The sequence below is a fragment of the Triticum urartu genome, chromosome 2A, assembly GCF_056163025.1.
Source record: "Triticum urartu cultivar PI428250 chromosome 2A, HENAU_Tu73, whole genome shotgun sequence".
Taxonomy (NCBI): domain Eukaryota; kingdom Viridiplantae; phylum Streptophyta; class Magnoliopsida; order Poales; family Poaceae; genus Triticum; species Triticum urartu.
Window position 1 is genome coordinate 755936858 of NC_141874.1, and position 22567 is coordinate 755959424.

The window sequence follows — 22567 nt, forward strand, 5'->3', positions numbered from 1 at the left end:
TTGATCCACGTGATCGTTCCTTAGCCGTGTGCGGTGCCCCCTGCCACCATATTCCACCTCGATCATATCGTTGTAGTGCTTAGGCGAAGCCCTGCGTCGGTAGAACATCATCATCGTCACCATGCCGTTGTGCTGACGGAACTCATCCCCGAAGCTTTGCTGGATCGGAGCCCGGGGAGCGTCATCGAGCTGTACGTGTGCTAAGAACTCGGAGGTGCCGGAGTAACGGTGCTTGGATCGGTCGGATCGGGAAGTCGTACGACTACTTCCTCTACGTTGTGTCAACGCTTCCGCAGTCGGTCTGTGTGGGTACGTAGACAATACTCTCCCCCTCGTTGCTATGCATCACCATGATCTTGTGTGTGCGTAGGAAATTTTTTGAAATTACTACGTTCCCCAACACTACTAACTTGGTGATGGTGACTAGAGAATTCTTTCAATTACTATTATATCTGGAAGATTAACTCCCACTTGATTCAAGCGATTGTAGTACCCAGACAATCTGAGCACATGCTCACTGCTTGAGCTATTCTCCTCCATCTTTTAGCTATAGAACTTGTTGGAGACTGCATATCTCTCAACTCAAGTATTTGCTTGAAATATTAATTTCAACTCCTGGAACATCCATATGATCCATGATGCTCAAAACGTCTTTGAAGTCCCGATTCTAAGCTGTTAAGCATGGTGCACAAAACTATCAAGTAGTCATCATATTGAGCTAGCCAAACGTTCATGACGTCTACATCTGCTCCTGCAATAGGTCTGTCATCTAGCGGTGCATTAAGGACATAATTCTTTTGTGCAGCAATGAGGATAAACCTCAGATCAAGGATCCAATCCGCATCATTGCTACTAACATCTTTCAACTTAGTTTTCTCTAGGAACATATCAAAAATAAAACAGGGGAGCTAAACGCGAGCTATTGATCTACAACATAGATATGCTAATACTACCATGACTAAGTTCATGATAAATTTAAGTTCAATTAATCATATTACTTAAGAACTCCCACTTAGAAAGACATCCCTCTAATCTTCTAAGTGATCACGTGATCCAAATCAACTAAACCATAATCGATCATCACGTGAAATGGAGTAGTTTTCAATGGTGAACATCACTATGTTGATCATATCTACTATATGATTCACGCTCGACCTTTCAGTCTCAGTGTTCCGAGGCCATATGTGCATATGCTAGGCTCGTCAAGTTTAACCTGAGTATTCTGCGTGTGCAAAAACTGGCTTGCAACCATTGTAGATGGACATAGAGCTTATCACACCCGATCATCACGTGGTGTATGGGCACGATGAACTTTGGCAACGGTGCATACTCAGGGAGAACACTTTTATCTTGAAATTTAGTGAGAGATCATCTTATAATGCTACCGTCAATTAAAGCAAGATAAGATGCATAAAAGATAAACATCACATGCAATCAAAATATGTGACATGATATGGCCATCATCATCTTGTGCCTTTGATCTCCATCTCCAAGACATCGTCATGATTTCCATCGTCACCGGCATGACACCATGATCTCCATCATCTTGATCTATATCAATGTGTCGTCACATGGTCGTCTCGCCAACTATTGCTCTTGCAACTATTGCTATCGCATAGCGATAATTGTAAAGCAATTATTTGGCACTTGCATCTTATGCAATAAAGAGACAACCATAAGGCTTCTGCCAGTTGCCGATAACTTCAACAAAACATGATCATCTTATACAACAACTTATATCTCATCACGTCTTGATCATATCACATCACAACATGCCCTGCAAAAACAAGTTAGACGTCCTCTACTTTGTTGTTGCAAGTTTTACGTGGCTGCTACGGGCTGAGCAAGAACCGTTCTTACCTACGCATCGAAAACCACAACGATAGTTTGTCAAGTTAGTGTTGTTTTAACCTTCTCAAGGACCGGGCGTAGCCACACTTGGTTCAACTAAAGTTGGAGAAACTGACACCCGCCAGCCACCTGTGTGCAAAGCACGTCGGTAGAACCAGTCTCGCGTAAGCGTACGCGTAATGTCGGTCCGGGCCGCTTCATCCAACAATACCGCCGAACCAAAGTATGACATGCTGGTAAGCAGTATGACTTATATCGCCCACAACTCACTTGTGTTCTACTCGTGCACAACATCAACGCATAGAACCTAGGCTCAGATGCCACTGTTGGGGAACGTAGTAATTTCAAAAAAATTCCTACGCACACGCAAGATCATGGCGATGCATAGCAACAAGAGGGGAGAGTGTTGTCTACGTACCCTCGTAGACCGAAAGCGGAAGAGTTAGCACAACGCGGTTGATGTAGTCGTATGTCTTCACGATCCGACCGATCCAAGTACCGAATGCACGGCACCTCCGAGTTCAGCACACGTTCATCTCGATGACGTCCCGCGAACTCCGATCCAGCAGAGCTTCACGGGAGAGTTCCGTCAACACGACGGCATGGTGACGGTGATGATGTTGCTACCAACGCAGGGCTTCGCCTAAGCACCGCTACGATATGACCGAGGTGGAATATGGTGGAGGCGGGCACCGCACACGGCTGGGAGAGATCAACTGATCAACTTGTCTCTCGAGGTGCCCTCCTGCCCCTGTATATAAAGGAGCAAGGGGGAAGGCCGGCCGGCCCTCTATGGGCGCGCTAGGAGGAGGAGTCCTCCTCCTAGTAGGAGTAGGACTCCCCTTTCATACTCCTACTAGGAGGAGGAAAGGAAGGAGGAGAAGGAGAAGGAAGGAGAAGGAGGGAAAAGAGGAAAGGGGGCCGGCCCCTAGTCCAATTCGGATTGGGCTAGGGGGGGCGCGCGCCCTGCCTCCTCTCTTCCACCACTTGGCCCATGAGGCCCATTACTTCTTCCTCGTATTCCCGTAACTCCCCGATACCTTCGAAAATACCCGAATCACTCGGAACCTTTTCGATGTTCGAATATAGTCGTCCAATATATCGATCTTTACGTCTTGACCATTTCGGGACTCCTCGTCATGTCCCCGATCTCATCCGAGACTCCGAACTACCTTCGGTACATCAAATCACACAAACTCATAATACAATCGTCACCGAAACTTTAAGCGTGCGGACCCTACGGGTTCGAGAACTATGTAGACATGACCGAGACACGTCTCCGGTCAATAACCAATAGTGGAACCTGGATGCTCATATTGGCTCCTACATATTCTACGAAGATCTTTATTGGTCAGACTGCATAACAACATACGTTGTTCCCTTTGTCATCGGTATGTTACTTGACCGAGATTCGATCGTCGGTATCTCAATACCTAGTTCAATCTTGTTACCGGCAAGTCTCTTTTACTCGTTCCATAATACATCATCCCGCAACTAACTTATTAGTTGCAATGCTTGCAAGGCTTAAGTGATGTGCATTACCGAGAGGGCCTAGAGATACCTCTCCGACAATTGGAGTGACAAATCCTAATCTCGAAATACGCCAACCCAACAAGTACCTTCAGAGACACCTGTAGAGCACCTTTATAATCACCCAGTTACGTTGTGACATTTGGTAGCACATAAAGTGTTCCTCCGGTAAACGGGAGTTGCATAATCTCATAGTCATAGGAACATGTATAAGTTATGAAGAAAGCAATAGCAACAAACTAAACGATCAAGTGCTAAACTAATGGAATGGGTCTAGTCAATCACATCATCCACCTAATGATGTGATCCCGTTAATCAAATGACAACTCATGTCTATGGCTAGTAAGCATAACCATCTTCGATCAACGAGCTAGTCAAGTAGAGGCATACTAGTGACACTCTGTTTGTCTATGTATTCACACATGTATTATGTTTCCGGTTAATACAATTCTAGCATGAATAATAAACATTTATCATGAAATAAGGAAATAAATAATAACTTTATTATTGCCTCTAGAGCATATTTCCTTCAGGCTCTACGTTCAAATACAACGGGTGCGAAACAGTTGCACACGCGGAATACTCAGGTTAAACTTGACGAGCCTAGCATATAACAGATATGGCCTCGGAACACAGAGACCGAAAGGTCGAGCCTGAATCATATAGTAGATATTATCAACATAGTGATGTTCACCATTGAAACTACTCCATCTCACGCGATGATCGGACATGGTTTAGTTGATTTGGATCACGTGATCACTTAGAGGATTAGAGGGATGTCTATCTAAGTGGGAGTTCTCAAGTAATATGATTAATTGAACTTAAATTTATCATGAACTTAGTCCTGGTAGTATTAGCATATCTATGTTGTAGATCAATAGCTCGCGTTTAGCTCCCCTGTTTTATTTTTGATATGTTCCTAGAGAAAACTAAGTTGAAAGATGTTAGTAGCAATGATGCGGATTGGATCCGTGATCTGAGGTTTATCCTCATTGCTGCACAGAAGAATTATATCTTTGATGCACCGCTAGGTGACAAACCTATTGCAGGAGAAAATGCAGATGTTATGAACGTTTGGCTTGCTCAATATGATGACTACTTTACAGTTTAGTGCACCATGGTTAAACGGCTTAGAATCGGGACTTCAAAGACGTTTTGAACGTCATGGACCATATGAGATGTTCCAGGAGTTGAAGTTAATATTTCAAGCAAATACCCGAGTTGAGAGATATGAAGTCTCCAACAAGTTCTATAGCTAAAAGATGGAGGAGAATAGCTCAAGCAGTGAGCATGTGCTCAGATTGTCTGGGTACTACAATCGCTTGAATCAAGTGGGAATTAATCTTCCAGATAAAATAGTGATTGACAGAGTTCTCTAGTCACCATCACCAAGTTAGTAGAACTTCATGATGAAGTATAATATGCAAGGGATAACGGAAACGGTTCCCAAGCTCTTCGTGATGCTGAAATCGATGAAGGTAGAAATCAAGAAAAGCATCAAGTGTTGATGGTAAACAAAACCTCTAGTTTCAAGTAAAGGGACAAAGGGAAGAAAAGGGAACTTCAAGAAGAACGGCAAGCAAGTTGCTGCTCAAGTGAAAAACCCAAGTCTGGACCTAAGCCTGAAACTGAGTGCTTCTACTGCAAAGGGACTGGTCACTGGAAGTGGAACTACCCCAAGTAATTGGCGGATAAGAAGGATGGCAAAGTGAACATAGGTATATTTGATATACATGTTATTGATGTGTACTTTACTAGTGTTTATAGTAACCCCTCAGTATTTGATACTAGTTCAGTTGCTAAGAATAGTAACTCGAAACGGGAGTTGCAGAATGAACAGAGACTAGTTAAGGGTGAAGTGATGATGTGTATTGGAAATGGTTCCAAGATTGATATGATCATCATCGCACACTCCCTATACTTTCGGGATTAGTGTTAAACCTAAAATAAATGTTATTTAGTGTTTGCGTTGAGCATGAATATGATTGGATCATGTTTATTGCAATACGGTTATTCATGTAAGTTAGAGAATAATTGTTGTTTTGTCTACATGAATAAAACCATCTATGGTCATACACCCAATGAAAATGGTTTGTTGGATCTCGATCATGGTGATACACATTTTCATAATATTGAAGCCAAAAGATGCAAAGTTAATAATGATAGTGCAACTTATTTGTGGCACTGCCGTTTAGGTTATATTGGTGTAAAGCGCATGAAGAAAATCCATGCTGATGGGCTTTTGGAATCACTTGATTATGAATCAGTTGATGCTTGCGAACCATGCCTCATGGGCAAGATGGCTAAGACTCCATTCTCCGGAACAATGGAGCGAGCAACAAATTTGTTGGAAATCATACATATTGATGTATGTGGTCCGATGAATACTGAGGCTCGCGGCAGGTATCATTATTCTCTGATCTTCACAGATGATTTGAGCAGATATGAGTATATCTACTTGATGAAACACAAGTCTGAAACATTTGAAAAGTTCAAAGAATTTCAGAGTGAAGTGGAGAACATCGTAACAAAAATAAAAGTTTCTACAATATGATCGCAGAAGTAAAATATTTGAGTTACGAGTTTGGCCTTTAGTTAAAACAATGTGAAATACTTTCACTACTCACACCACCTGGAACACCAGTGTAATGGTGTGTCTGAACGTCGTAACCGTACTTTATTAGATATGGTGCGATCTATGATGTCTCTTACCAATTTACCACTATCGTTTTGGGGTTATGCATTAGAGACAACTACATTCACGTTAAATAGGGCACCATCTAAATTCGTTGAGATGACGCCGTATGAACTATGGTTTGGCAAGAAACCTAAGCTGTCGTTTCTTAAAGTTTGAGGTTGCAATGCTTATGTGAAAAAGTTTCAACCTGATAAGCTCAAACCCAAATCGAAGAAGTGCGTCTTCATAGGATACCCAAAAGAAAATGTTGGGTATACCTTCTATCACAGATCCAAAGGCAAGATATTCATTGCTGAGAATGGATCCTTTCTAGAGAAGGAGTTTCTTTCGAAAGAAGTGAGTGGGAGGAAAGTAGAACTTGATGAGGTAACTGTACCTGCTCCCTTATTGGATAGTATTTCATCACAGAAACCGGTTCCTGTGACACCTCCACCAATTAATGAGGAAGCTAATGATGATGATCATGAAACTTCAGACAAGTTACTACCGAACCTCGTAGGTCAACCAGAGTAAGATCCGCACCAGAGTGGTACGTTATCCTGTTCTGGAAGTCATGTTACTTGACCATGACGAACCTACGAACTATGAGGAAGCGATGATGAGCCCAGATTCCGCAAAATGGCTTGAGGCCATGAAATCTGAGATGAGATCCATGTATGAGAACAAAGTATGGACTTTGATTGACTTGCCCATTGATCGGCGAGCCATTGAGATTAAATGGATCTTCAAGAGGAAGACGGACGCTGATAGTAGTATTACTATCTACAAAGCTAGAATTGTCACAAAAAGGTTTTTGACAAGTTCAAGGCGTTGACTACGATGAGAGTTTCTCACTCGTATCTATGCTTAAGTCTGTTCGAATCATGTTAGCAATTACCACATTTTATGAAATCTGGCAAATGGATAAACAAAACTGCATTCCTTAATGGATTTATTAAAGAAGAGTTGTATATGATGCAACCAGAAGGTTTTGTCAATCCTAAAGGTACTAACAAAATATGCAAGCTCGAGCGATCCATCTATGGACTGGTGCAAGCATCTCGGAGTTGGAATATACGCTTTGATAAGTTGATCAAAGCATATAGTTTTATACAGACTTGCGGTGAAGCCTGTATATACAAGAAAGTCAGTGGGAGCACTACAGCATTTCTGATAAGTATATGTGAATGACATATTGTTGATCGGAGATAATGTAGAATTATTCTGCAAATCATAAAGGAATGTTTGAAAGGAGTTTTTCAAAGAAAGACCTCGGTGAAGCTGCTTACATATTGAGCATCAACATCTATAGAGATAGATCAAGACGCTTGATATGTTTTTCAATGAGTACATACCTTGACAAGATTTTGAAGTAGTTCAAAATGGAACAGTCAAAGAAGGAGTTCTTTCCTGTGTTACAAGGTGTGAAGTTGAGTAAGACTCAAAACCCGACCACGGCAGAAGATAGAGAGAGAATGAAAGTCATTCCCTATGCCTCAGCCATAGGTTCTATAAAGTATGCCATGATGTATACCAGACCTATTGTATACCCTGCCCTGAGTTTGACAAGGAAGTACAATCACTGGACATTGGTCAAAATTATCCTTAGTGGAATAAGGATATGTTTCTCGATTATGGAGGTGACAAAAGGTTCGTCGTAAAGGGTTACGTCGATGCAAATTCTGACACTGATCCAGATGACTCAAAGTCTCAATCTGGATACATATTGAAAGTGGGAGCAATTAGCTAGAGTAGCTCCGTGCAGAACATTGTTGACATAGAAATTTGCAAAATACATACGGATCTGAATGTGGCAGACCCGTTGACTAAACTTCTCTCACAAGTAAAACATGATCACACCTTAGTACTCTTTGGGTGTTAATCACATAGCGATGTGAACTAGATTATTGACTCTAGTAAACCCTTTGGGTGTTGGTCACATGTCGATGTGAACTATGGGTGTTAATCACATGGTGATGTGAACTATTGGTATTAAATCACATGGCGATGTGAACTAGATTATTGACTCTAGTGCAAGTGGGAGACTGAAGGAAATATGCCCTAGAGGCAATAATAAAGTTTTTATTTATTTCCTTATATAATGACAAATGTTTATCATTCATGCTAGAATTGTATTAACCGGAAACTTAATACATGTGTGAATACATAGACAGACAGAGTGTCACTAGTATGCCTCTACTTGACTAGCTCGTTGATCAAAGATGGTTATGTTTCCTAGCCATAGACATGAGTTGTCATTTGATTAACGGGATCACATCATTAGGAGAATGATGTGATTGACTTGACCCATTCCGTTAGCTTAGCACTTGATCGTTTAGTTTGTTGCTATTGCTTTCTTCATGACTTATACATGTTCCTATGACTATGAGATTATGCAACTCCCGTTTACCGGAGGAACACTTTGTGTGCCACCAAACGTCACAACGTAACTGGGTGATTATAAAGGTGCTCTACAGGTGTCTCTAAAGGTACTTGTTGGGTTGGCGTATTTCGAGATTAGGATTTGTCACTCCGGTTGTCGGAGAGGTATCTCTGGGCCCACTCAGTAATGCACATCACTATAAGCCTTGCAAGCATTGCAACTAATGAGTTAGTTGCGGGATGATGTATTACGGAACGAGTAAAGAGACTTGCCGGTGACGAGATTGAACTAGGTATTGAGATACCGACGATCGAATCTCGGGCAAGTAACATACCGATGACAAAGGGAACAACGTATGTTGTTATGCGGTCTGACCGATAAAGATCTTCGTAGAATATGTAGGAGCCAATATGGACATCCAGGTCCCGCTATTGGTTATTGACCAGAGAGGTGTCTCGGTCATGTCTACATAGTTCTCGAACCCGTAGGGTCCGCACGCTTAACGTTCGTTGACGATATAGTATTATATAAGTTATGTATGTTGGTGACCGAATTTTGTTTGGAGTCCCGTATGAGATCACGGACATGACGAGGAGCTCCGGAATGGTTCGGAGGTAAAGATTCATATATTGGATGATATGGTTTGGCCAACGGGTCAGGCCCATGGGGCTATAAGTCGGTGCAAATGGAGTTTTGCGGAGGCCAGGGGGCAAACGTCGGAGACCCTGGCGTCTGGCCCTGGGCCAGACGCCGAGGCCCATGGCGTCTGGGCCAGACGCCAAGGATTGTGGCGTTTGGTCCTGGAGTCCGAGTGGGACTCTTTCCTTTCGGGCAAAACCGACTTTGAGGAGGCTTTTGCTCCAAGTTTCGACCCCAGGGCTCAACATATAAATAGAGGGGCAGGGCTAGCACCAAAGACACATCAAGAAACACCAAGCCGTGTGCCGGTAACCCCGTCCCCTCTAGTTTATCCTCCGTCATAGTTTTCGTAGTGCTTAGGCGAAGCCCTGCGAAGATTGTTCTTCACCAACACCGTCACCACGCCGTCGTGCTGCCGGAACTCATTTACTACTTCGCCCCTCTTGCTGGATCGAGAAGGCGAGGACGTCACCGAGCCGAACGTGTGCAGAACTCGAAAGTGCCGTGCTTTCAGTACTTGTATCGGTCGGATCGTGAAGACGTACGACTACATCAACCGCGTTGATATAACGTTTCCGCGAACGGTCTACGAGGGTACGTAGACAACACTCTTCCCTCTCGTTGCTATGCATCACCATGATCCTGCGTGTGCGTAGAGAAATTTTTGAAATTATTACGTTCCCCAATAAGGAAAAGGTAAAGAAACAAATAAAGCTAAACTATAACAAATAATAAAAGAAATACAAAAGAAATCCGATGAACAAATAGAGAAAACAGAAGTACAACAAAGAAAAATAAACCAAAAGAAAACCGGTAAAGAAACAAAAAGAAAGTCAAAGTATAACAAAGAAAAAAGGAAGTACCAAAGAAAACCGATGAAAAAAACAAAGAAAACTGAAGAAAAAAACAGAAACATATTGAAAAAGAAAAAAACCGCCACAAAAGAGCGAACTGCGTGACAACGCATGAAAAATGGGCCGACATGTTACTGTAGGGAACAGGAAAAGCTTCAGTGCGGAGAACCTCCGAAATCACTAATTAGGGAGTACTTCTTTCAAAGGTCACACCTACCTCTCCAGGTTGGGAGAAGCAACGCACTGCACGTGTGCCTTTTGTCTCAACATGAGAGTTTTTTTTCGAAGATTTATTTATTAAAAAATATTTTATCTCTTAAAACGTGCATCCAAACCTTGAACCGTTTTTACCATTGGATTTCTCATGTCGAGATTTTCGAAACTAAATCCCATGTTAATATGTTTCAAAGAAAGTTTTCTCATGAAAAAAACGGAAACAAAGAAAAAAAACCGCGCCGGAAGCATGTATTTTTTTCCTTTTTGCCTGTCGCGAAAGCAAATCTGCACCTCCACGAGAAGCAAATCTGTGCCTCTCATGAAAGTTAAAAAATTACTTTTTTTTCCTTTCCGCGAAAGCAAAAAAACACTTTTTTTCCGTGAAAGAAAATATGTAATTCTCACGGGAAAAAATGCATTTTTTGCACAAAGTGTTTTTTAAAGTTTTTTCTCCAAAACTAGGAAAAGTCGGGCAAAAACTGAAAAGCCCATAAAACATCTAAAACACGGACAAATAAATAGAAAAAAAAAACCAAAGCCCCAAGGGAGCGCCTAGCATACTTCACGTGGCGATGACTCAAAGCATGTAAGTGACGAACTCTTAGCCAACAAAAATGATGCTTGCGGGGCTCCCACAAAGGAGTACTAGTTGATTAGTTGCTCTAGAGAACCTCTATCTCGCCTGAAGTGAGATATAGCTCATTTGTCGATTATGTTTTTTGTTCTTTTCAGGGGTTAGACCAAGCCTTATTGTTCAAAGACCTCATGTTGTGGGATAAAAAAGAATCATGGAGAACGCCAAGCCAGATGTGACGCCCCTGATCAAGAGTGTGAAAACTTGGCTAACCTATATGTATCTCTATTTGCTTCTCTATCTTCAAAAATAAAATTGTAATTAAACTGAAATGATACTTCCTCCGTTCGAAAATACTTGTCATCAAAATGAATAAAAATGGATGTATCTAGAACTAAAATGCGTTTAGACTAGATACATCCCCTTTTGTTCATTTTGATGATAAGTATTTCCAGATAGAGTGAGTATATGCTTAATCTCAGTGATTATTGCTCCGTACCCCCCTCTACTGCACTTGCCTATGTCATTTGTAACTTACTCTTATTTATGTATTTTTGAATTTTCTTGGAGTCCAATTATGTGACACATTAGCAGGCGCTCCCCCACCCAGGGGAGCAACTAGTTAACGAGTGCTCCTTCAAGAGCCTCGCAACGATCAGCGCCACTTGACGCGCTCTCAGTCATTCGTCACGTGTCGCGCTTTGGACGCTCCCTTCGGATTTTGTTTTTTTTATTTTTCTGCACGTGTTTTCGGCTTTTTAAATGTTTTTTTTGTTTTTTCGATGTTTTGGTTTTCCACCGGTCTTCCTTAGCTTTTCGATCAAAAAAAAATTTAAAAATTTACGCGAAAAAAACGCATTTTCTTTTTTTCCCTTTCGCGAAAGTCACAGTTTTTTTCCGCGAGAGTCACGACCGTGCCTTTCGGAAACGAAAAAAAAATGCGTTTTTTGTTTTTTTTTCTTTCACGAGAGTCACGGTTTTGCTTCCGGGAGAGGCACGGTTGTGCTTTCGCGAGAGTCACGGCCGTGCCTCTCAGAAAAGGGAAAAACAAAACGTGTTTTCTGTTTTTTTTTGCAAGAGTCATGGTTTTGCTTCCACGAGAATCACGGTTGTGCCTCTCAGAAAGTGAAAAAAATACGTGTTTTCTGTTTTTTTTTCTTTCGCGAGAGTCACGGTTTTGCTTCCGCAAGAGGTACAGTTGTGCTTTCGCGAGAGTCACGGCCGTGCCTCTCAGAAACGAAAAAAAATGTGTTTTCTGTTTTTTTTCCTTCCACAAGAGTCATGGTTTTACTTCCACGAAAGGCACGGTCGTGATTTTCGTGAGAGGCACGGGCGTGCCTTTTTTCGGAAAGGGAAAAAAACCATGCTTCCGGTTTCGGTTTTTTCGCCCGGTTTTTTTGTCCGGTTTTTTTCGTCAAAAAAAAGTTCGTCAAAACCTATCAACATGGGATCTAATTTTGAAGATCTCGACGCGAGGAATCCAATAATGAAAACGGTTCGAGATTTGGACGCGCGGTTGAAAAGATGAAACGTTTTGAATAAACGGATCTACGAAAAAAAGAAAACTTTCAGGTTGCGACAAGTGGCATGCTCCATGTGCGTCACTTGTCGCGACATGGGAAAGTTAAGTGTTCTTTGCAACGAGTACTCCTTAATTAGTGATTTCCCCCGCCCAGACGAAAAAGTTTGCTGGGCCGTGGCTCATGCGCGCTGGCCGCTTGTTTGCTTCCCCGGTGGGCCTCCCGTTTCGCGAGAAGCCTGCGAACAGACGGACAACGATGTTGCGGCTCGATTCGGAGTAGGAGGATACCTAGCGATTCGATCCTGCCTATATATATCGATCATCACTAGACTAGATCCTATAGAGATTGGCCTGACAGTTGGGAGATTGATTGACGATTGAGGAAGACGAACGGCGATGGGGTCCTGGCTCTCTTCCCCGGCCGCCGGCGCCGAGGCTGACGCAGCCGCTGTCGGCTTCCGCTCCCGTGCCCGCCAGGCAAAACAGTCGTAGTTTACTCCTCCAGGTTAGTTTGGATCCTACGTATGATCGAAGTGAATGTGCATGCGCTGATGCATGTCAATGTTTATTTATATATGGTGACAGGCGCCGCGACGCCAACCATGCTCGCATCTACACCCTCTTCGCCCTCGGCCACTACAACTCCAGGAACGAGGTACGTACTACATGTCCTATATGCACGCACCTTGCTCACTTAGCATTTCGTCAGCACAACAGGACATCAAATCAATCCAACTGTCTTGTTCTTAGATCATCACGGAGATGGGTTTGGTTATTTAGTTACTCTTTTAGCGTGGTAGATACAAAAACTGAGAGTGGCAGATGGATCGCTGTTGCGATTGTGCAATGAAAATCCGGGGGGCGTGCTCAGTAATAATTTTTTACATATGGAGTATGTGTGTGTCTGATGTTTGAGATGCATATCCGCAGGATGCTATGTTCGAGCCTGCCGCGGAGCCCGTGGAAAAACCCAAGGCCGCATGCGTCGGTTTCAGACAAGATTTCTGGTACCATGTCGGCTTTTGGGCTCGCCGGAGGGATGCCACCGCCGACGAGGAGCAACAGTATTTCTTTGCCGAACTACGCTTTGAGCGCCGCTCCAGACGTCTAGTCGTTGAAACATGCACTCTCTTGGGTACTTTAATCTAACCTAGTTAATTTTCCTATAAATTACCTTCACGCATGCATGCTCACTTCTTTTCTATATATTTTTCTGTTCGACAGAAAAGCCGCTCTGTCGTTTCAAAAGCAGTTGTGCGTTTTGCCCGGATAAATTTCAGATTTTCCACCCAAGCTGCGGGGAGTTTACATGTGGAAAGAAGAGGCACAAAAGGAAATTCTTCAGGGAGAGAGAGATGCTTGGCAGGGCTTTCATGCTTAGACACCCTCAACAAGACAAAACCTTTAGCTAGCATGGAAAGATTCAACTCTTTGCTAGGCTTCCCGGGCTACATTTGGATATAGCTATGTAATGTGTCAACCATCGATGAAAATAAGTTATCGAATCATGCTGACTTGGGATGTAGTTTCAAAGATCTCGCCTCGAGGAAGCTAACGGTGAAAGCGATCGTTGATTGGGTTAACGATTGGAGAGATAGAACTTCTTAAAAATTCAAACTTTATAGAATCTCTTGGTGATATCATGTGTATTCGTGAAAATTACAGAGAGCCGAAGGACTTAACTCCTTTATCCCTGTAACCTGAAAAGAGAGAAGGAAATGAGCCACCGCATGGGAAGACCAACATAGATAGTGATGTCCGTCTATGAAATCTTGGACCTCATGATTTCGGACTTTTGACTGCACGAGAGGAAAAGGTAATTTCTGATCCGAGCATAGCAGATCACACGTACACTTCATCAGTATCTAGCTTATCACTAGGTTGACTGTTACATCAGCGGCACCACACACTAGATTGGAAGAGCTTTGGCTCGTCCATTTAATCCCAAGGAATATACATACAGGTCACAGCTCATTAGCACGTACTCATGAGAGCAGAAGGCAGCACACGCCGTTTGCTCCAGCCGTGCCAACCGCACATATCATGGTTCTTCTATACAACAGGAGAGTACAGACAGATGTGGAGGGGAGTCGTGAAGAAACCAGGACGACACATGCCATGTCGACGAACAACCTTGAGCAGCCGTGCACAAATGACCGTCTGAGCACCAGATCCGCCCGCTTGCTGCACCGGTTTTGCGCCCCGGTCTGTTGGAGATCTTCGAAACGCAGGTGCGGACACTATGATGTCAACACTGATGAGATCCGGTCGGTTCTCCGCAAGTTGTACTTGTCGTACACCTTTTCATGGTTGTCGCTCCACCACGACTCCGCTTGATGCTCCGCGAATCTTCTCCGGCTGCCAGAAAGAAAAAAAACACTTACTGGTCAGGTTACTCATGACAAGTTACAGGCCAAAGAATGCTCCATATCACAACATGTGGTTATTCATGACAGTTTCTTATCATGGAAATGCCTACCTGAACCGCACTCTTTTCAGCTCTTTGGTTCCATCATGAAGAGTAACCAGTGTCAGGTACACCCCAGGCTCAAATTGTTCTATCCACTCGGACTCAACCTGATTATTGGGTGAACCGGAGCCTCTTGTGTTCCAGTCTTGCAGGTTTATCTGGAACCTTTCCGTTTCCCGGCGATCAAAATCCTCTGATCTTGGACGATACCCTGCCATCCCACTGTTCGTCCTCTGGTGTGTGGCTGGAAAATCTCTGCTTTTGTTGAAGTTTTCAAACATGTTCTCGTGTGGAGCCACCGTGTTGTCGCTGGGTTTACCTATTTGATGGGCTTGGGGAGGGAGCCCGTTAGACCAAGCAGACGTGACAGAAGTCGGTGTCTGAGAATAATGAATGGATACTGGCTCATATCTCTTCTGGCCTTCTCTCCCCATTTCAGGAGAAACTACACCACCAGCAGGTAGATACGGGACCCGTGGCGGCTTCACGTCAGAGTCTCCTGCAGGAAGCCTCTCAGCCATTTCTTTTACCTGTTGATTATTACATTATATGGTTTTCACAGGTCACTAATGTGAAATGGTGCAAGGAAAAGAAGAGACAAAAGTGGCACTAGAACATGCAGCCTTGAATTATCACCTGCGCCGTTAGTGATTTTATAACCTCTTTTGCGGCCTTCGATTTGGACGCCTCTTCAGCAGCAAGGGCCGCGGCCTCACTGGCTTTTGCCTCCGACTTCTTCAACTCAGCGTCTTGCAGTTCACGTTGCTGTCTCAAGCTATTAACCTGTACCATAGGCAAGCAAAATGACTCTTTTTCCCCTGTTCTCTGTAGTTGTTACCAAAAATAAATAAAATAACAGAACCAGGCATACCTCTTCTTTTAGTTTTTGAACCTCTTGCTTCAAAAGTTCGTTCGCATCTCTGAAACTCTCAAGGCTTTCTGAAGACAGCGAGCTCGGAGAACTCAAGTACGGCATTCTTAAAAATTGTGACGTATATCTGGGGTCATTCGGGTATCCGTTTGTTACTGTAAAACCTGCATTGTGCAGGTCACCTGATCCGATGAACGGGACGTCATTCATCTGCAAAATTGCAGGGAACTGCGGCGAATGATCAGACCTTTTTGCCTGCTTTGCTGCCTTCACGTCCAAGCTCTTGATCATATCCGAACTGGTAGATGATGCAACTCTGCTTGCCTTTGTGTCCATCCTCTCAGCCTTGATATCACCTGGTACGCGAGGTATATTGTTCCTGCTATAGCTGACACCAGAATCCATGACTTTACTTAGCTTCATATGACATGAATCGCACACACGGTATGGCTTTCCAGGATTAGGAGACAACGCCGCTCTTAGGGCCTTCTTTGAACTGCATGAATGACAGTGTACCAGGCCACAATGGTAACAGTTGTGTCGCTTTCGAGTGAAACCGAATGGCTGTCTGCATGCTGAGCACTGAGACTGCTCCATCCCTGACACCCATTTATGCTGACAGATTGCAGCTGTGAAGCCTGATCCACAAGCAATGCGCTTTACGGACCTATCCCTTAAAGCCTCCACAAGTGTAGGTACCTTGCGATCTGCAATATCGCCGTGGCCCAGTCTTCCATTTGCACCCTTACCCCATGTGTAAACTTCACCAGCATTTGTCAAAACTGCAACATGATAAGATCCACAAGCAACCTCCACAACACCACCACCCCCGACCTTATCTTCAACTAGGCGTGCATACCTTCCATCATTGTTGGGATTGCCAAGCTGTCCATACACAGAGCTCCCGACGGTAAACATGTGCCCTGAAGTTGTCAACCCAATAGTAAGAGTATGGCCACATGCCGACTTATGGAAGTTGTAGTCTATCAGTGAAGACACACAAGTTGGTTTGAGTTTTGAAGCCCTGTCACCATGCCCAAGCCGATATTTGTCTCCATCTCCCCATGTGAATAGCTTTCCAGATGAAGCATTTGACTGTGTCATGATAACCTCAACAACAGCAGCACTATGCCACACCCCACATGAAACAGAAATCGTCCGCAAACCCTTCAAAGACTCCACTTCCTTTGGATATGAGATAGTTTCTCGATTCCCATGACCTAGGGCTCCAAATGTGCCATCGCCAAATGTGTACAACAGTCCAGAAGTGGTTATCAAAGCAGTATGCCATGTTCCGCAAGAGACAGTCAACACCTGAAGGCCTTCCAGAGGACCTGAAACCCTTTTGGGTATCCAGTGACTCACAGTGCTACCATGACCAAGGAGTCCGGCATTGTGGGTACCATCTCCCCAGGTGTAAAGGTCACCTGTTGCTGTAACAGCGCAAGTATGGAATTCACCACAGGCCATTATTTCAACATTGCAGGTTGACAATGACTCAAGTAGACGTGGTTGAAAAATGCTTGTACCAGCCCCGTGACCAAGCCGCCCACTGCATTCTTCTCCCCATGTAAATACCTCTGTCTGCCTTGTGATAAGTGCAGCATGCTTCACACCACAAGCCACATAACTGACATCAAGCATTACATTTGACTCTAGGGGCTTCGGTACAAGGATATCAGTGGTTGCACCAGGGGAGAGTGCATTTCCATCAGACCCTGATATGGAAGTGGTGTCACACATGACTTCTCCCCAGACATAAACATCCCCGAACGATTCAGAATCCTCGCCACCAGAACCATGGCTGGATGTGCTGAGAGCACTGGAGACACTGACTCGAATGTCTGATGAAGATACACTTTTCACTTGCATATCTGACACATCTGTCCTTTCTGAATATGCATATTCCCCAGAAGAACGGTCCTTGGAATTTGCTGAGCTCAACTTGTTCTCGAGGGAATCAGTGGTAAATGTAGAGCTACTGCTTAGGCTACTTTCTCTGCCACACTGAAACAGAACATAGTAGAAAGTTCAGAAGGCTAGCATATCATATTGTAAAGGTCTGGTTCATCTATTTTCTACATGACTGGCAGCTGGACAACGCATTTGAAAGCAGATAAAGAATAATTATGCGACTGGCAGACAAAGGAGCATCAAATTAAAATTGGTAATAGAACAAACAAGCAACATTGGCAGAATCATCCGAATTGTGCTGTTGCTGTTATGAGGTACTTTTAGACGTTATGCTAATTCTCCCATGTCAAACTGCATATTAGTATATGAACTGCATGTGGGAAATTGTGGATGATAGTCAACATAAATATACTAGAGATAAAAGGTTGATAGTAGACCAATAGTCAATCATGGAAAAGGAACTATTTATAACAGAACTGAATCTGATGCAAAACAAAATCTGATAATTTTGCTTGAAAAGATAGCAGCACCTCAAATGATATGAAATCATCACTCAAGCAATGGTAATTGATATACACAGTGCTTAGTAATGAAATAAGAGAACATGCGTAAAAGTGAGCTATGTTTTTTTTTACTATGTGCTCATCGTAAAAGTGAGCTATGTTGAAGCAGAGAACTTACATCAAAAGAAAGGGCACTACTGCGCATTTCGTCCGTGTGTTGGGGTTGGGATCTGTGCTTGCCTGGAGATACCAATGCACTGAGGCATGTAAACCACACCTGTGTTTCAACCTTATCCTTGCAGATCTAGGAAACAAGATCAAAATTAGTTAGGTGATATTTATTCAGAAATGGAAGAGAAAGAGTAGGTCAGACTGGCTTTCATCATAATACCAGATCGAGTGATCGCTTGCCATCTTTATATATGAGAGAGAAGGATAAATGGTCCTTCTCAGGGAGCAGAAAACGTTGGAAAACCAGCTGAAAAGAACAACAGATGTTGAGACAACAAAAAGACTTTGAAAGTAAAGTATGACCATTTTGTTCAGAATGTCTTACAGTTCTTTGTCCTGAGAGAACTCTGGACACAGAAGCTAGTTTTAAACTTTTCTCTTGGTTGCTTGAGACCCAAATAAGAGTCGATTCATCCTGTGGATCATAGACAAGGAATCATTGAAGTACATACAATAGTTTATGTTGTTTTCAGTTCTTGTGTTACAAATTTTCTAATGGTTGCCATTTTTTAAGACATTTCTGCTCTAGTTGCATGAACCTAACATGAAAGGAAGGCCATCGAAAACCACAAAAATCTAGTTAAGGCCATAAAATTCAAAAGTCATTCATGAAAATCAATTTTGCCAGACAGAGAAAGAGAGGGAGGGAGGGCAGCATCTGTAGAAATGAACTTACAGTTGACAGTCTGAAGGGAGTAAACTTTGGCTTCCCTTTGCGACCATACTTAAGCAGCTGGGTGCCTTTCTTTAAAGCGATAAGCGCCTGCCAGATCGACAAGGATGAACAACAGAATTGTTAGGTACGGCAATTGGTGCATAGCATGGCATAGGTGAAACACTAGGAAAAAAGATCCCTGGGGCTTCAGAAAAATTCCTAGAGATGATATGAATACTTGGCAGTCCAAAGTTTGACAGGACCAATGCAATGGGAAAGTTCCATGTGTCTTTTGTCCATTTCCCTGGATACAAAACTAACAAATGGAAAATGCTTGTCTGTAGCTCTGTTTTATTCACCGTATTTCTATATCTATGTTGTCACATGGGGAGGCACTGTTACAGATGAAGGCAATGTATAGCATGCTTTGCCACCCTCATGAACCCAGTTACTGAGAATATATGTATGTGCAGAAGGGGAGGCAAAAAATAGGAAGAATCTTGTCGTGACCAACAGAGGTGTGGAACACAAGCAGCGTATACAGTAGTCCTGTTCCTGACTAGGAACAGAGCAACATTAACATACTGCTACTAATCCTATATTTGTCAGTAGAGAGCATCACACAGAGATGAAGATGAGATGCAAAGCTACATCTTAAGCTGTGAACCAAGTATAGCAGATTTACACAAGCTCGATGTTCAACTTCATCTGCTGTCAGATTTTTAGCCCTGGCTCAACTACTGTGATGACACAACATCTCCTCCCGCATAAACGTGCCTGAAATTGCAGTGGCAGGGCGAAATTTGCAGACCCGGATGAGATGGAATCACACAACCTTGCTCCCAAGGCGCGCAAACCCGACCTGAAATCCAAGGGATTGCTGTAACTCCCCCGGCCCGGGAGGGGATGCCCAACCCCAAATCAAGCAAAGCCATGGCTTTTACTGGAGGCAAGGGCGGCGCTGCCCATACTCACTCCGGCTCGGCCCGGCCCCCCACCCGGAACCATCGCTGGTACCGAACTAGTGTTCCGCCGGGGCTGACTGCTGGCATTTCCACCGGCAAAATCCCAGCAATGGAGCTCCTCCCCACCATCCGACCGGCATTGGCATTAACTTTGCAGGTAGCAAGCGGGAGCGAAGCAGATATATACACATAAAAGGGAGGGGGTAGAGGAGGAGGGGAGGGCGGCGGACGGACCTTGTCGATGTCGACGACGGGATCTGCCATTCGACGGGGACGGGCGGGCGGCGTCCGGACATCATGGGGCTTCTCCGGCTCCGCGTGGGGCTATCATGGGGTCCTCCTCTCCTCGGTCGGTTCCCGCCGGCGTAGGGGGGGCAATGGAGGTAGGTAGGTGGCGGTGGCGGCGGCGACGGCAGGGGGATGGGGGAGGTGCTGGTAGTGCGGGTGGTGGTGGAGGAGTGGTGGGGGGTCCGTCGTGCGGGGAGGGAAGTGTGCCCGGGCGCTTAAAGAAATGGCTTTGACGCCACCTCGGCCTCGCCAATGGCAACCGAGGAGAGGACCGGGGGAGGAGGAGACCACGGTGGAGTTACCGGAGCGGAGAGGACTGGACTGGACTGGACTGGGGGGCGAGTGAAAGGGGAGGTGGGGGGAGGATGATCTGAGACTTTTCACCAAAGCGAAAGGTGGGGGGAAAAAAGGGTAAAAACCAAGAGGGAAACCGGCAGCGGTTGGAATGAGGGGCGGGGTGATTGCCTTGATTGATTGCACAATCATCAAGACACTCGTACGTAACGCACCAAGTCGTAGCAGCAACGTGCACGGCCGTTTTTATTGCCGGACCAAGTACGTCCAATTCTAGCACTAGTATGACTTCACATTGAAAGAGTACTCAGAATTAAAATGGTGGTACTCCCTCCGTTCCGAATTACTTGTCCCAGGTATGGATGTATTTAGATGTATTTTAATTCTATATACATCCATTTCTGCGACGAGTAATTTGGAACGGAGGGAGTAGTATGTACGCGTCGTTCCAATTGAATGAAGGAAGCATGACTTTGTATTTGTTCTTTTCTTCAACAAGTTAGAACATCTCCACTCGTCGTCGTCCACCCCTCTCCAAGGCATTTTTTTGGCCGCTTGGGGGGCTGCCGGCGGCAAAAAATTCCACTCGTTGCGCCCCCACGAGCATCTTGAGCGCGGTGGCGTCGACGACCTCCTCAGCGCGCGCCCAGCGGAGGAGCGCGAGCGTCGACGGGAAGTAAAGCTCGACGAGACGGGCGGTGGTGCGCTGGCACGGTGGCGCACCTCGGCGAGCATGGCGGCGAGGCTGAGGTGGTGTCGCGGTCGTGCGCGAAGCCGCCGGGGTGGCACGCCACCCAACATAAGAACTCCCATGCCATCTCCGGCTTCCTCGCGAGCTCCCGCAGGTCCAGCAATGGCTTGAGCGACGTCTCCTTAGCTCTGGACGTGTCCTTGCCACCATCCTCTTCCTCCACGCTGTCTCCCTCGCCATCCGTGTCGTCCACGGCGTACAGAATCATAGCATCCGCGCGAAAGCTCCTGGACAAAGTCCTCGGTGCCCTTCATGTGGCCGGTCTCCCTCATGATGTCGATGGTAGACCGCATCTGCGGCTAGGGCATGGCGTCGTCGACGGCCGCCATCTCGCGGACCAGCCATCGGAGCTGGTCGAACCTCCCGGCCTCCGCGAGCATGTTGTACTGCCAGGTGGTCCTGCGCGAGCGTCTCCTCATCATCAGCCTCCGGTAGCTCCTCGGGCGAGGGCGCCCAGTTGGCAGCCCGTTCGTCCAGCCGCGCGGACGGCGAGGAGGCGTGGCGACGGCGCGCGGCGAGCACGGGCGGTGAGGAGGCGTTGTGAGGGCGCGCGGCGGCTAGGGTGAGGGCTCGGCGAGCAGCAAGGAGACGGCAGCGAGGAGGCATGGCGACGACGCGTGGCCGGAGCGAGGAGCTCTCCTTGCGGAGAGAGAGGAGAGATTTATTCAAAATTGCTCTGCGTACGACTTCGTATGTACGATTCATGGCTGACCCAGTGATCCAACGATTGCTGTTGATGCATAGATTTGATCGGAGGGTGACTGAGCAAAGTCGTACAGCATCGTACAAAAATTCATCGTACGCCTAGCACTGCTCATTTTTTTTCATGCAAGTGGGTGGGATGGGCCTAGCAGAAAAAAAGGAGGAGAGAGGCTGACTGGTGGGGTTTGACCATACACAAAATAGCCCCGGACGCCCCAAGTGCCTCCCGGGGGCTGGGTTTGGCCTGGGGTCGCCGGGGCTATATTTGCTCAAATCCGGCACAAGACGACGTCTTAAGGGCGTGAATGGGACCATTTTTTACCGCCGGTGCTAAAAAAGATGCTTGGGGGCGTCCTGGGGCCCGGAGTGGAGATGCTCTTAGAGCATGAGTGTCCAAACCTCCCTTTCCCCTGGCGTGAAAAAAGGGAGTGTACAAATCTGGCCCTTATATATCCATGGACTTGTCCAGAAGCATGTGCGGGCAACGCCGACTCGCCTCTCATTTGTCCATGTCTGCATCCGCCCTCTTTGTATCAGAACGCCTAAATCCATGCAGTATCATACAATATAGATCAACTCAATGTAGATAAATTTAACACATTGCATTGTTACGACCGGGCATGGCAAGTTCAACATACAACACGAGCAAGAAAGTTCGAAAACATTGATAACTCATA

The 22567-nt window shown here is 45.1% G+C and overlaps 2 protein-coding genes across 2 annotated transcripts; one reads left to right on the forward strand and one right to left on the reverse strand.

The window, feature by feature from the left end:
* The first annotated feature begins 12642 nt into the window (after positions 1-12642).
* On the forward strand, positions 12643-13668 carry LOC147987859 (uncharacterized). Its single transcript, XM_087540456.1, has 4 exons — positions 12643-12731; positions 12832-12901; positions 13177-13381; positions 13471-13668. The coding sequence occupies exons 1-4, from the start codon at positions 12643-12645 to the stop codon at positions 13656-13658; spliced, it is 552 nt and encodes a 183-aa protein (XP_087396582.1). The 3' UTR covers positions 13659-13668.
* Positions 13669-14052: 384 nt separating this feature from the next.
* Positions 14053-20500, reverse strand: LOC125540381 (PH, RCC1 and FYVE domains-containing protein 1). The gene is made up of 9 exons (XM_048703992.2): positions 20090-20500; positions 18912-18998; positions 18561-18650; positions 18396-18482; positions 18183-18308; positions 15588-17594; positions 15353-15499; positions 14726-15246; positions 14053-14604 (listed from the first exon to the last, which is right to left on the reverse strand). The coding sequence occupies exons 1-9, from the start codon at positions 20117-20119 to the stop codon at positions 14487-14489; spliced, it is 3213 nt and encodes a 1070-aa protein (XP_048559949.2). The 5' UTR covers positions 20120-20500; the 3' UTR covers positions 14053-14486.
* Between the last annotated feature and the right edge of the window lie 2067 nt (positions 20501-22567).

Bases quoted from the DNA above. Each gene is read 5' to 3' on its own strand.
- LOC125540381 (XM_048703992.2), bottom strand. From the start codon at position 20,119: ATGGCAGATCCCGTCGTCGACATCGACAAG. The intron at 18,483-18,560 runs GTAAGACATTCT...TGTTCTTTTCAG, and splicing joins TTCTCTCAGGACAAAGAACT to CTGGTTTTCCAACGTTTTCT. The intron at 18,309-18,395 runs GTATTATGATGA...CTTGTTTCCTAG, and splicing joins GCAAGCGATCACTCGATCTG to ATCTGCAAGGATAAGGTTGA.
- LOC147987859 (XM_087540456.1), top strand. From the start codon at position 12,643: ATGGGGTCCTGGCTCTCTTCCCCGGCCGCCGGCGCCGAGGCTGACGCA. The intron at 12,732-12,831 runs GTCGTAGTTTAC...ATATGGTGACAG, and splicing joins CGTGCCCGCCAGGCAAAACA to GCGCCGCGACGCCAACCATG. The intron at 13,382-13,470 runs GTACTTTAATCT...TCTGTTCGACAG, and splicing joins TGAAACATGCACTCTCTTGG to AAAAGCCGCTCTGTCGTTTC.